The following is a 13,866-nucleotide window of genomic DNA, read 5'->3' on the forward strand; positions in this document are numbered from 1 at the left end:
AACGAGGGGGAAAGGGGAGGGGAGATGCCTCACCAGTAGGAATTGATAATCTTGCAGAAGGCCAGCTCACAACACATTTTCAGGTTGCTCTGATGGTCTGTTAATTCACTGGATGAACATTTGCTGGGATCCACTTCACAGTTCTCATCTGACTCATACAACGCCTTGATAAACTCCCCTGGACAAAGGGAAGAGGATGACAAACCAGGGTAATTACACGGAAAGCCTCCTTGACACACCTTTAAATCCTGTTTATGCCTTTCCTTGGCAACTGCCTCCTCTCCTCCCCGTGTCTGCAATCGTCTCCAGACACCAGCTGGTAGGGACACGGCTCCTCCCAGCTCTTTCAGACCAGCATTTGCTGTAGCAGATCAGACAACTGCTGCTCTAATGCCTCAGCCTCCCGTGCCCTTGCTGCCCCCACACACGGGCACAATAACAGCGTGGCTTTGCTGTAACCCCGGCGGACACTTCATTTACAGCCTGGAGAACAGGATTCGACTCCGTGCTCCGACTGTATTATCAATCATACGATTATCCACAGCCTTAGAAATGAACCCGTGCTATTTGTCTTCATAATTTCTGTGGGAAATACGTTTGACAACGTTATTTATTTTTCTTCTTTCTAAATTCACCGTTTCCTGAATTTTGAAGAGTGTCACCTTGCTCTTCGATAAGAGGACCAGGGAAGCACTACCAGTGTTCTCTTCCATCACCATGTCACGGCATTTCCATAGCCCTCATCGTTCAAAATCCCTCTCTTACAGTGTCACAATGGAAAAACAGGTGAAGTTCCCTTTTACGAGCTGGAATGAGCTACTCACTGCTTTTCCTATCTATGGTAGCATACCGATCACAAGGCAAACCCCTTCATTCATTCCTTTAATTATTCAATGTCTTGAGTTCATCTCCTCAGATGATCTTGCAGGCTCTGAGCTAACGCTGAAAGGCTTGTTTGTGCAAGGGGCCTTTGGTTCTTCTTGCTTTGTTCTCATCAAAACCCTCAGCGCTTCCCCCCCACCTGAAGCCAGCAGTGTTCTTGCAAGCCAAGCAGGTCACACATCTTAAGCTTTTTTGTAGGGATCCAAAACATTTCTGCTGAGGGCATCTAGATCACTTAATTGCTCAACTTACAGCATTTCTGTACGAGCCAACTCCGTTTCGCCTCTTGTTTGCTGGGTATATTTTTTTGCTTAACCACAGTTGAAACTTACTCTTTGAGGTCCACAAGGCCCTGCCTCCATCACGTATTAAAATGCTCTTATGAATGTACTAGAGCTAACACCCAGCACAGTGTTGTTAATCCTTTCAGAGAACACAGCATCTGAGCAAACCGACTGGGCACACTGAAAACTTGACCAAGAACGAGTACTGCTGTGAACAACCTTGCCCTCGGGCACAGACAGGCTGGATGGCCTCCGGGCATTTTCCATCCCTCGTGCCTATGACTTCCAATCTTACAGCACAAAGCAGCCTGCTGCTCACACTGAGTGAGAGCCCAGGACTGGGACGTGTGCTCAGTGCTTCCATCCTGAGAATAAGACTACCAGAACAGGCTCATGACACTTAAAAACAGCCAAAACACACATAACCACAGGGCCAGCTATACTGACCCTTGGAGCACTAACTTAGCCAACTATTGCCTTGATGACTTGCCAGCATCTGAGATTGCTGACAACAAGCAAGACTGCTGGGAAAGCAAGCTGCTGTTTTCTTTTATGAAAGGATGTGGCATGGAACTTGGCTTTGCCCTCAGCTTCTTCCCCTTGTATCAGTTTCCAAAGCTTTCTTCATCTGAGGAACAACAGGGGGATGGGTGGCTCACTGTGCAATCTTGGATAACAGAAGTGGTGGGGAGGTGGTAAATGCAAACCATAGAGGGGCACATGCATTTTAGTCCTCTGGATGCTGACATCAGTTGTGTGCACAGTAATTCCCAGGGCTTGTGACTAGAGCAGAGCAGTAATACAGTTATCAGAGTCCACCCTGACATGTAACTGAACATTAGGACAGTGCAGGTTGGCCAGGCAGCGTTAATCATGCAGTGAATGAAGAGCACTTTGGACAAATGCAGTCAGGAGCTCACTAAGCCCCTGCCCACGCCTCATCCCCTCCAGCCCTGTTTCCCTGAGGACCTTTTCTGCAGGGGCCAGCTACCTGTTTAGAAGGTTAACACAAATATGATGAACTGGTTGCTCTGTGGCAAAGGCAAGGGCTGAGTTACTCCAGTGGCTGCTCTGGAATGTGCCAGCCTTGCCAACAGTTGTGGCTGAAGCACCTCAGCATGAGTTTTCTTGCTACGTTATGCCCTCATTGCACTCAAATGCTAGGGTGGGCAGCTCCAATGTAACAGATGCTAACACCACAGCTAATGTTTGCAATTAGCTACATTTAACCCCCTAGGAGGTGGCACTGTCTTAAAGTGATTGCAGAAGCTTCTTCAACACGAGAAATACATACTTCGCATTCGTAACTCTGAAATTTCCACCTAATTGGATTGCGTCTGATACCAGGCTCACTCCTGACACACAAAGCACTCCATTTCCACTGTTAAAACCCCTTTTTAAGCCCAGTCATAGAAGAGGTGGAACAATCAGCACTGCTCACAAAGTAACCGTGCTGTCATACCCCCAACACCAGAGACACAAAAGAAGGTTGCCCAGAAAAACAGCGTTGTGATGTAAACATTTAGAGGGACTCAGCCGTAACAAATCAAGTTAGCTCTTCCCTTGGGTGCTACTCCTACAAGCACCAATGAGCACCTTCCTCTGCAGAGAGGAAAGGCATCAAGAGCAGAGAGCATGTATTCTGCTGTCTGGAGAGCTGCTCACACATTCCTAAATGTACGTGGGTACACAGAGCTTCAGTCACACTGCAGAACTGAGAACCCACGCTGTGACAGACATGTCACCAATCCACGTGGTGAGCGAGGGCTCACCACACACCGACAAACCTGTGGGTCAATACAACATGGGGACAAGGGATAATGCTATAAAGCAATGCTGGGTGTGGAAGATCCATTCCAACTTCATCGCTAGAGCAACAGCTCTTGTGCAGACCACCTCCTGTGTCCCAGCACAAGTCCCATACTTGTCTGATCCTCTGCCCCAGGACCGGCTCTTGCAATGCAAGCAGCTGACAACCAGGTACATTCTTACCTAGCGCATCGTGGAGATACTTCTGCCCTACCAACTTCAGGTACTCCTCAATAGCTTTGGTCGCAAGTGTGTTCTCCCTGAAGATCAAGACATCGTGTTCCCCGCAGCGATCTACCTCAGACATCACCAGATCCGTTAAGAAGTCCTGCAGGAAAAGGTCAGATGGCAGGAGGTTAGTTTGACCAGACCCAGACCGGGCTTACTGCAGAAGCCGAGAAGGAAGGAAAAGCAGAGGAGCCAGAGAATTACTGAAACAACTGCCCAGCTTGGGACAAGGGGTCCATATGCTACCTGTAGAGCTAGAGCTCCTCTTGTCTTTATTATATTTTAAAATATTATAAATCACAATTAATAAAGGGAGAAGCAAAGAAAACCTTTACAGCCAAGCTTGTGTTTCAGTTTAGATCCCGAACAGAAATCCCCATCAGTTTGCTTGTCACTGGTTTAGTCTGCTGAAAGCAGCGGTGATGTTACGTTTGTATTTCAATACTGAATATTGCATACCACCTTGGATGCAAAAATCCCAACTGGAAGTTACGCACAACTTTTCACGGCTTTGAGAAGCATGCAGAAATGCTCACAACAGTTTAATTCAGAAAAGAGAAGTGATTCAGGATTTGGGAAGAAAGTTGACGTGATTGCTGTGTATCTGTATGGCTGAGCTTGTTCTGCACTCAAAGGCACAGCCAGGAACAATCAGCATGTCCTGATACAGTGAATTCTCTCTTGCTACAGGGTCCAACTCTACAGTCATACTACTTTCCAGAAGTCACTTGAGTCAAGGGCACTCAGCAGTTCACAAGAAACGCTCACCTTTCCCTACAGCCCAGGTCAGCCCCTGCAGAGTTCTCCAGGAGAGGAACCACCACTCCTCCTCACCACCACTTCCTCCTAAAACTGTTCCAACCCTCCCACCCTAAAACCAACCAAAAAAAAAAACCAAACTCCCAAAACAAACAAACAAACAAACAAGAACCATAACGATGTGCCATGAATCAGGGCTGAGTGACGGCGGTGATGTGCTGCTGGTTCTGCTGTAGTATCTTCTGCAGCATCACAGTCTGAAGAGAGCTACAGTAAGGTTTTGTAACCCCATTAAGGACACAATCTAAGATGCCGTGCTGGCATATGAATCCAAAATACCCAGAACAAACGATATACAATAAGAACATATAAAAAACACATGCAGTACTGTTATTTTTCAACCCTTTGTTACTGCTTCTTTTAAGCAAACTCTTCATTTTCACCTGTTGCAACCTGGGAGCATCAGCTGCACCACCAGCACCACCACGGTGTGACATGGAAACGTGCCTTCTTTGCAGATTAAGGCTGTGGTAGCTTGAGCCACTCAGTGCTTCCAGCAAAAACAGCTTCAAGCTTACAGGCACGAGGAGGGCAACGTTATAACACTAACTTATTTATCTGCTGCAGGTAGATAAACCAGAGCCTGCTCTCCAGGAGGATTTCAACACAACCCTACAGGAGCTGCCCCAGCTACCAACATCTCTAGGTCAGACAAGCAGCTGGGTAAGCAACCAGAGGAATCACACAGAGCACCAGCCTTCCAGGGATGTACATCAGGCAAGGGGGAAACAGTGCAGAGCGGTACACTCGAGAGTTACAATGGGATCTTTTCCAAGCAGTTAATTTAAGCTGTCCCTTGACTGCTACTTATGGTCATTCTCCCATGCCTCCAACTCTTGCCTGTGCTCGGTGGTGCTCAACTTGCCCTAGCTGGCATTACTGGAAGGAGCTGGCTACAGCTTGGTACTACTCCCATACAGCCACTTGGCAGGCAGCACCTGGATGAATCAGTGCTTTGTTAATGCTTCTCAGAATTTCTGGAAACCTGCAGGATATTCTCCCACAATCTGTTCAAAGAAACCAGGGCTCACTCCAATTGCTGCATTACAGAGAAGCACCAGCGTGCACCTAGAGGTCCCAATAACATTCTTGGGGCAGGTGGGATCACTTGGATTCTCCAAATGGCTGGTCAGTTGCTGACCAAATCAATGTTCACACCGATTAGCTGACTTAGCACTGAATCAACAATGGCAAGCTGCTGCTCACTGCATTGGAGATGTATCTATGCAAGTTATTCTCTAGTCTGTCTAACTCTTGCTTGCTCTTTATCCCATCAGGCACCTTGTGTGGTTGCTTGTGGTCACACCACAAATCCTATTTTCTGCAGGGCAACAGTTGAGGAGGTATCAGCTATCCTCAGGAGGAAGGAGTCATTCTGACAGGGGCCGCCCGCTCTTACCTTAGCTCTCCCCGTGCTCTGAAGAATGTGCACCATTGCACAAGCCATCTCTTCCTTATTCCTTACGCTGATCACCGGCTCCAGCACAGAGCACAGCATCGTGTAGTTGCTGGTAACAAACTCTGCAAACTCCTTGTATTGCTCCATGGGTAAGATGGTGATGGTCTGATAACGCGACTTGATCCGAATGGAAGGTCCCCCCGATTTCCCTTTGTTGGGTGTAGGTGTGCTGACCGGGTACCACTTCTCCACAAACTGGCGACCCGTCACGCTGGCCATGGGAATGTTGACCAGACCTACGTAATTGTTTTTGTCCTTTTTCTTTTTCTTCTCCACATCCTTGTAGATGTGAACTGTAATGCTGTGAAGCGTTGGGAGACCGTAGAACTCAAAGTGCTCTCCCCAGAAAATGTTATCCGCTTTCGTTTTGCTGGTGGTGCGCGCAAAGAGAGTGTCATCAAGGCACAGCTCACAGAAGTATTTCTTCTTGGGGGCCAGGTCCTTTGCCTCAATGATCCAGAGACGGAGCACATTTTCAGCTCGACGGCAATTGTCCTGCGCAGAAGAAAGAACTCAGTTTTGATTCAGCATCTCTAAAGTACCAAACACTTTGTCTTCTAGAGAAGCAGCAAAAGGCTGCCCTTTGTGTCAGAGGCAGGGACAGAATCAGAATTTGCCCAGACTCTGCCTCCACACTGAACCTTGAAGCTCCACGTCCCTTCTTTCTGAGGTGCGTGGCACCAGAAATCCAGTTTGAAACATCACAGCCAGGCACGCGGGCATCAGGAAGCAACGTGAGATGATATTTATTCATCAGAGCTTTAACCTACTGCACTCCATGGAAGAGTGCACAGCAGTTTCTGATACAGTTATGAGTGGACTTCTCCCCGGACTAAATTAATTGAGCAGGTATCTGTGGGAAGCCCTGTTACACCGGACTAAAATCCAATCACATCACCTCCGTTCCCCCAGTAATCTTATTTCCAGTTTCTATTACCTTATTCGGCTGCACTGTTCTGCGTAGGTTTTCCATCCACTTATCCCTCTCTGCAGCAGAGGAACAGCTGAAGCATTTACTGCCACTGGAGTAGGTTACCTGGAACATGGAAATGACAGGCTGAGTTCAGGCAAGCCTAGGAGACATGCAAGGGGCTGCAAGAAGCAATGTTTGAGCAACTAAGTAAACATGAAAAAGGCAGGAAAACAATACAGGAGCCTGCAAGGCAGAGAAGCTAAAAGACCCAAAAAATGCAGAGGAAAAAAAATGTCAGTTCAAATTAAAGTGACATACGAGGAGCACCAAAGACTCCTTCAAAAGACTTTTAAACAAGGCTTTAATCAAGCATTCTTTTTGTTAAACACCTGTTAATTGATCCATAGCTGTTAAACACTTGCAGTTTCCCCTGCTAAGTCTCAGAGGCAGATGACTTGGTTACTAACAGGGTGAAGGCAGACAGAACATTGTATTAATACAGGCTAGAACACAATGGAAACGGTGTCTTCGGGGAACACAAGATGTTTCTGACAGCCTAACACAAACCAAAGGAGCTGTGCTGTGATCCAGCCCCTGCACCCAGTGCCATACACGATCCTGATTCACGCAGGTGCGAGCCACCTTGGCTCTTTCACTTGTACCTGCCTGAAAAGCCTAATTTACCCTTCCCATTTATCTGTGCCCACAATTAAAAAGCAGTTTGAGGCAACAGCCTCAGAGCTCTGATGCTGCCAGTATTTTCACTGCACACCTCAAACCTAAGCAAGCTGGAAAGTGCTTCCAACCAAAAGGCGACGAGACTGAAGCGAACAGGAACAGCTCCTGGATCCACCCCAGGGAGAAGAGCCTGATATGCTGGTTTTCTGCCTGAGCAGTTTCCCATCTTGCAGACAGATCTCTGTCCCACAAGGTACACACCTGAGCAACCCCGCAGCAGACAGACCGGACCGACTGCCCATCGCCCCTGCTGCCAGATTACGGTGGATTTAGATGCATCCACACAGCACACATGGATGTGCTGTAAGGAAAGGGCTGTGCTCACACCAACAGCAAGAGGCTCCTGCTCCAAGGCGCAGCGACGTGCCCGCAGTCACTGGAGCCCCTCCTTCAGCAGCCAGGCAGCAAGCCGAGCTAACAGAAGCGGGTTCAGACTGGAAATCACATTTCTCAGTTACAGCATATTTTGTACATTTAATTCTAGGTAAACGTGGGGAGAATGAACACACAGCTTAGGAGCAATCATACGTTTCAACCGTACATCCGCATCCAACCTACGAACGCTTAGATCCCTTCCAAACGAGCAAGAGTTTGGAAGAGTTTTCCACTTGGAAGACGCAGCAGCCAAAGATCCCCCTCCATTGACGGCTTAGCCCCGAGGATTCCAGCAGCGCACGCTGGCTGGGCAGCCCCCACCCAAACCCTGAGCGGGAAGGTTTGGCTGCCGAGCCCTTCTCCTGTTACAAAGAGAACAGAGCCCCACGAGGTTGCCGACCGACCGCGCCGCTTCTCCTCGGCCGCAAGTCCGGAGAACGCTCCTTACCTCAAAGCAGAAGTCCTGTCCGAGGATACTGCTGTGGAGTGGCTTTACAAAGACTTTTTCTTCTGCCCCAAGGTCCAGGGCCTCCACGGCGCTGCCGGGGCTCAGGAGGGACTCATGGGAGCGGGACTCCTTCAGCTTCGGCAGCCCACGTGACCTGCAGAGCAAGGGGAGAGGAAACAGCCGTTTTCTCACAATTACCAGCAGACTTGGCAAGATCTCAGAGAAAGCTGCCAGCTGTTTATTCACTGCAGCTTCTACAGTTAGTCCGTAAGCCCGACGACAAGCGCTGTTAGTCCAGTAACCCCTGACTCCTAAGGAAATGTCCAGGGCACCGGTCTGTTCCTACTGAGCCAGACACCGCTCCCATCGAGCAGCGTCCAGCGCTCCAAAAGATGCAGATTTTAGAGGGGACAGCAGTGTCACCTGTGTTTCCTTTCCCCCTAAGCTGACACCTGGATTATAACCTTCTGCAGTAAAGTCACAGCACCCTTTAGGCACGACCAGCGTTCCTACTTTTAAACATGATGTGCACACACGTTCTTCCTCCAGCTGGAACTCAGTCAAAGCAGCGAGGGAGAGCACCTGTCCCAGCTTTGCACAAGAGGAGCTGCTCACCTGGCAGGCCTCATTTTGTAAGACGTTCAAGCTCATGCCGGTACCTACATCTGTTCATCTCGGAAGGCGCAGAATCACGGAATCATTAAGGTTGGGAAGACCTCAAAGAACCCCAGCCCACCCCCACCATGCCCACGTCCCTCGGTGCCACATCTCCACGGTTCTGAACACCTCCAGGGACGGTGACCCCACCACGCCCTGGGCAGCCCGTGCCAGTTTAACAAGAACTTGGGTATCGCGAAGGATTCACGAGAAGCAACACGCAGAGTTCACGTACGATAAGATGCGCTAAACACGGAGGGAGAACATTGTTCCCATTACATATATGAAACGACCCAAACGCAGGCAGCAGAAAGCTTTCATCGGAGGGATATTACAAAGACACCGATTTCAAATGCAAAACAGCAGCGCCCGTACAAACGCTTTGGCTGCGCTGTGCATGCTTTGTTATAACAGGTTCCAGCAGCTGCTGTACCAGCGCAAACCCGAAACCTCAGCCATGTATAATTGAACGCTCGCTGCAGTTAAGGTAGGGCAAGTCTAAAATAAACACGCCACAATACACCACTTTAATACCATCCCTGCAAAAACCCTCTCTAATTTCTCCTCTCAAGAAAGCACTGCTGAGGTCACTTGGCTTCTATCCCTGCCCCAAACTCTCAGCAGTACCAGCCCTGGCTGAGTACTTTGGTGCGTGATGCAGGGGAGCTGGCTGAGAGCCTGCAGCTACCGCCAGCCCCGGCTCCTTGGACACAAGGAAAGCGTGCAGCGGTCACAAAGAGGGGGGAGAGGGGGGAAAAAGACAAAAATTGCACCAAAGAAAGGAGAAAGAAAAAGAGATTTTACGAACACCCACTCAGCAGAGGCTGCGCTTGGAGTAAGACAAATCAAGCCCACCTACATGAAACAACTGTACAGCCACTTAGCAGTGCATCCCCAAAGCATAGCGGTGCCACATGTCAGAGTCCTCCGTTTCCAGCCCGGTTCCTTGGGCTACATCTCAGACAACAAATCCTGCCGGGAGAGGAAGGGAGGCCCAAAATCCAGGAGGAGCTCTTCCTCAAGCCTCAGCTCCCGGATTTCAGATGAGCACCGTGCCAGGAGGATGCGCTGGGGCACGGAGAGCTGCCTCAGCTCTGCAAGCACTGCCCTCACTGTGTGCCAGCCCCAGGGGTGCCATGAAGAGGCTCCCGGCACGTGTTGCCATGGCACAGCTCTGTAAGGAGATTAGAGGAGGCTCGAGGAGCCCGCTCTGCCAACATGGCAAAGGTGACCTTTCCAGAAAGGATTAAGTCCCTTCTCTTCCCTTCCTACAATGAGTTTAACGAGACCCAGACCATGAAGGACAGCAGGAAGAGTGAGGCATCTTCCAAGAACGCCTCCAAGCAGCCTTTGGGGCTGGGCTGAGGGGAAAGGGGGGTACATGACAAGCTGTACTCAATGCTCCACATCCCATCTTGAGAGTTACACCTCCCAGGAGCATCTATTCTGCTCAACGCGTTAGCTTTGAACATCTGCTTTGTTGCAGACCAGTTGCAGAAGGTTGGTTGTGTTGGCTCAGGAGCCAGTGGTGGAGGAATGCCGATCTGTTCGAGCAGTTCCTTGAAGCTACCGTGCTTAAATAGCTCATTAAACTGATTAAGTGGCTTAGAATTGGCACTTTGTCTTCTATAAACACCACGGCAGAGCTGGAAAGCTGTTGGTTAGAGGCAACCACACGCATTTAGGAACATGAATATATGCACTTGTAATCACCAATATACATTTCATCTATTGATAGATCTGCAATGCAGATCATTGATGTGAGCCTAAATCAGCAGCGTCTCAATCAATAAAGGCAATAATTACAGGGAAATAACAGTTCTCTGCTTCTTTAAAGCCACATCTGATGTTCTGAAGCCATCAGTAAGAGTGAAGGAGAATTGCTTGCAGGCTTCCCTTTTGCACAGGGGCAGAGTTAATAAGCCAAAGTCACCGACTTGTTTCCCAGTGTCCAGCAAAGGGGCAAGATTAACAGGGTCTTTCCTGTATTAGGTAGGGAGCTGCTGGTAACACGAGTGCTGCTCAGAGTCTCCGCTAAGAGAGAGGTAATCCCAGGGAAGCAGATTACTGTAAACAGGAAGATCACGCATGCACGAGGTGGGGGAAGGGTTGTTTGTCCAAATCTGTTTCTGCTAAACAGCTCCATTAGCAGCCCAAATCCTGATTTACATTACAGTTAACTTCAGGTGACAAACTTCCTCGCGCTGCTTTTTCTGTTCACTATTGCACACAACAAAGGATCACCAAAGATGATGCACGAGTTCGGAGCAAACAGTTACCAACAGCACTGACCCTTCTCACGTAGCTGTTTTCCATAACTCCTTTCCAATAGGAAAAGCAGGTGGAAGAGATGCTCGTCAGGGACTGCTTTAAGCTCCTCACCTCGCTCCACGTATTTTGGAGCGGTGCAAACCCCCTGCTAAATCAGAGCCCAGGTAGTGCCCTGACATGAGCAGCACCATGCAGTGCTGCAGTGAGAGGTCCCTCCAAGAGCAGCACTGCACAGCCTGGCTGACCCTCTCTCCTTGCACAGAGATTCAGAGTCTTGCTGCTGCAGGAACACCTTGCTTGTAAGCGGGGAGCTCAGCTCCTCCAGGTTTTGGTGTCAGCCCATGGCACACGGCAGCCCGTGATCAGACGTGTGCTGCATTCTACTGTCTACGAGACGTGCAGGATAAAGGGTTAAACCCTAATTGCTCTCTGGTTATGAAGCTCTCCTGCTGATTTTGACCTATTTAAAAGCCAAACAAAAAAGCACAAAAGACTTTCAATTACTGAGCTTGCCTGGGAGAGCACTATATTTCCTCGAAAACAAACCCGCCGTCATCAATAATCCAAAAAGATATAAATTGAAAAACAGAAAAACGTGTAGAAGCAGAGAAAGAAGCTACCAAGGAACGGAGTCCCAGAATCTACGTTTCCTTTACCAACAAACGGGTGCGAAAGCAAAGAATTTTGAAAACAAAGCTGAATTCAGTACTTAGCCCCTCGCAAAGCCGCAGGAGCAGCCTGGCTTCATGCTCGGCACTGCTCGTAGGATCCCAGCTCTGCTGATCCAGACCCCAGCGTTGGCGGCATGGTCTGCAACACGAGGGCAGTGCGGCAGCAGTGGGCTCCCCGTGCAGGCATTCATTCTGCAGGCACACCACACCCTGCTTCGTTATCCAACCGCCTGGTAGCAAAACACCCTACGACTGGGTCAGCAATTCTACAAGTCCAACCAGTTTCATTATTATCGTTATTTTTTAAACCAGGCACTTAGGGTTACTTATCGAGATGCAAGTTCTGCTTGGTTGCAGTTTAATCCTGGCTGTGTCAGAGCACCTTGCTTTGCTTTCCATGGGCTCTCTTACTGTGCCAGGGCCTACCTGCTGTTAGAACCCAGGAGCTGCAAACCCTTCCCTGCCTGCCCCCTGCGCTTACCCACAGTGTTCTCCTAACTCCACTGTAGCCATAACCTCCACTATGAACGTTTCAAATTCTTTTGTTCCGCTGGAACAGAGACACAACCCATTCAGTTTCATTCACTGCTAAGCAACCTATATTGGAAGAGCCTGGGGTGTGTTTGTCCCGAGGGGTGAGTGGAGCCTGCGGCAGGACAGGGTGATGGCTTCCAACAGACGGGCTGCCCTTGGGATCTTGCTCCGTTTTCACTTGGAAACAAACAGCTGCACGAGGAACCAAGAAAACCAGCTGAAAGAAATACGGCTCACCCCAAGCACGAGGAGACGTCTCTCTGGAAAGAAACCACTCCTCCCTTTTCCCCGTGCAGATAGAAACAGATATGCTGAATGAATACAAGCTCTGACTGAGTCGAGCCTCAATAATGCATTGCATAATACAGATTTTATCCTCGAGTCTCAAGCGGAACAAAAATCACCCACCTTTTTTTTTTTTTTTTTTTGAAAACCGAGATTAAATGACAACAACCAAATAGGAGAACGCCGCAACGGGGGCTGTGTAGAAGCACGGAGGGAGGAGCAGAACTCACCGAAAGTAGAAGAAGCCGTCGTTGGAGCAGCGGTTCCGCTTCACCATGAAGCCCAGAGCCATGGCTACCCGCTGCCCCGCCGCCCGCCGCAGCCCATCCTGAGGCAGCGCAGAGCAGGACCTGCGCTCGGCCACCACCATCGGGTAATGCCACCAAATGACTCCTAGTGCATCAGGAGGGTTCCCACGTGGCACTAAATCCCAACAGGGCAAAACCCTCCCAGCTGTCTGCAGAGCTTTGCTGCAGTCGCTGATACCATATGCGGCCGGTCTCAGACAATCCCTGCTCCCTCTCCAGGCACCGAATGGAGGTGAGAGCTGGGGGTCCTCCTGGACACACTCTCCAACCGGCCCAACTGATAACACTCACGTGGTCTCTCCTTTCTATTTGACTTTTCCTCGGGGTATTTTAACACGTTTTATGTATTACCGGCAGAAACAACCTAAGAGAGAAACGCATGGGATGGAGAGCCCAAGGAACGCGGTGGGACCCACGCTAGAAAGGCGGTGAGGTAACCCATGGTGCCAGAGAGCCTTGCGACAACAGCTGCCCATAGCCCAACGAGATGCTGTGCCACCACATGCCTGGAGAGCTGCGTGCCAATCTGGCACCGCCACAACCGAGCAGAGTCTAAGCATCCTCATATTAGTGGCTTGTGAAGGCTAAACACGAGTTTTCAACGGGCAGAACCTGGAGCAATAAGTGGTGGGAGTTACAGAGGCTGTGGATTCACATGGGACACCCAGATATTGGCTGCAGTGGGCTCCATTCTGCAGGGACACCACAGCTTTCTCTTCCCCCCGCCCACTAAGCCAGTCAAAGTTTAAAACCCAGAAAAACAAAGTAGGTTGGCCAACGGCTTTCTGCTGGAACACCAAATCTGATTACAAAAAAAAAAAAATCTGCAAGTTATCTCCAGCACTCCCTTACAACATTCCTGAATCCTTTCTGTTTTAAATCGAGACTGAACAGACTGCATCCATCCTCTGTCACCATCTGGGGCGGCGTGCAGTGTTACGCTATCCCAAACCTTCATGCGCACCATGATGAACGATCTTCCTTATTTCAGGTTTCTGCAGGTATTTATCTATAAGCATCTCCTGTTTCTTAGCAGGACCCAAACACCTCAAAAGAATGGGAAAAACAACGCACCGGCAGCTTCTACTCCCTTCCAACCTTTCAGCGTTTTAATTTATAAAGCTACATAATACTTTCTTTGAAGCTAGGGCTCTGTATTTGTCAGAGCAAGAAAAGGTTGATGCT

The 13,866-nt window shown here is 49.3% G+C and overlaps 1 protein-coding gene across 11 annotated transcripts in view; it reads right to left on the minus strand.

Annotated features, from left to right (window-relative positions):
* RASAL2 (RAS protein activator like 2) overlaps nt 1-13,866 on the minus strand; it is a 157,355-nt gene that overhangs the window by 19,622 nt on the left and 123,867 nt on the right. For 10 of the 11 annotated variants that reach the window (XM_021405477.1, XM_021405476.1, XM_021405478.1 and 7 more), the window contains 5 exons: nt 7,956-8,109; nt 6,419-6,517; nt 5,422-5,976; nt 3,159-3,303; nt 34-178 (listed from right to left, as the gene is read on the minus strand). In XM_021405477.1, the coding sequence (XP_021261152.1) occupies nt 34-178; nt 3,159-3,303; nt 5,422-5,976; nt 6,419-6,517; nt 7,956-8,109 (1,098 nt within the window). Of the gene's footprint in view, nt 1-33; nt 179-3,158; nt 3,304-5,421; nt 5,977-6,418; nt 6,518-7,955; nt 8,110-12,035; nt 12,345-13,866 lie in introns of those variants that run through there. The other variant, XM_021405482.1, reaches the window with a different exon arrangement.

This window comes from Numida meleagris, chromosome 7, assembly GCF_002078875.1.
Source record: "Numida meleagris isolate 19003 breed g44 Domestic line chromosome 7, NumMel1.0, whole genome shotgun sequence".
Taxonomy (NCBI): Eukaryota; Metazoa; Chordata; class Aves; order Galliformes; family Numididae; genus Numida; species Numida meleagris.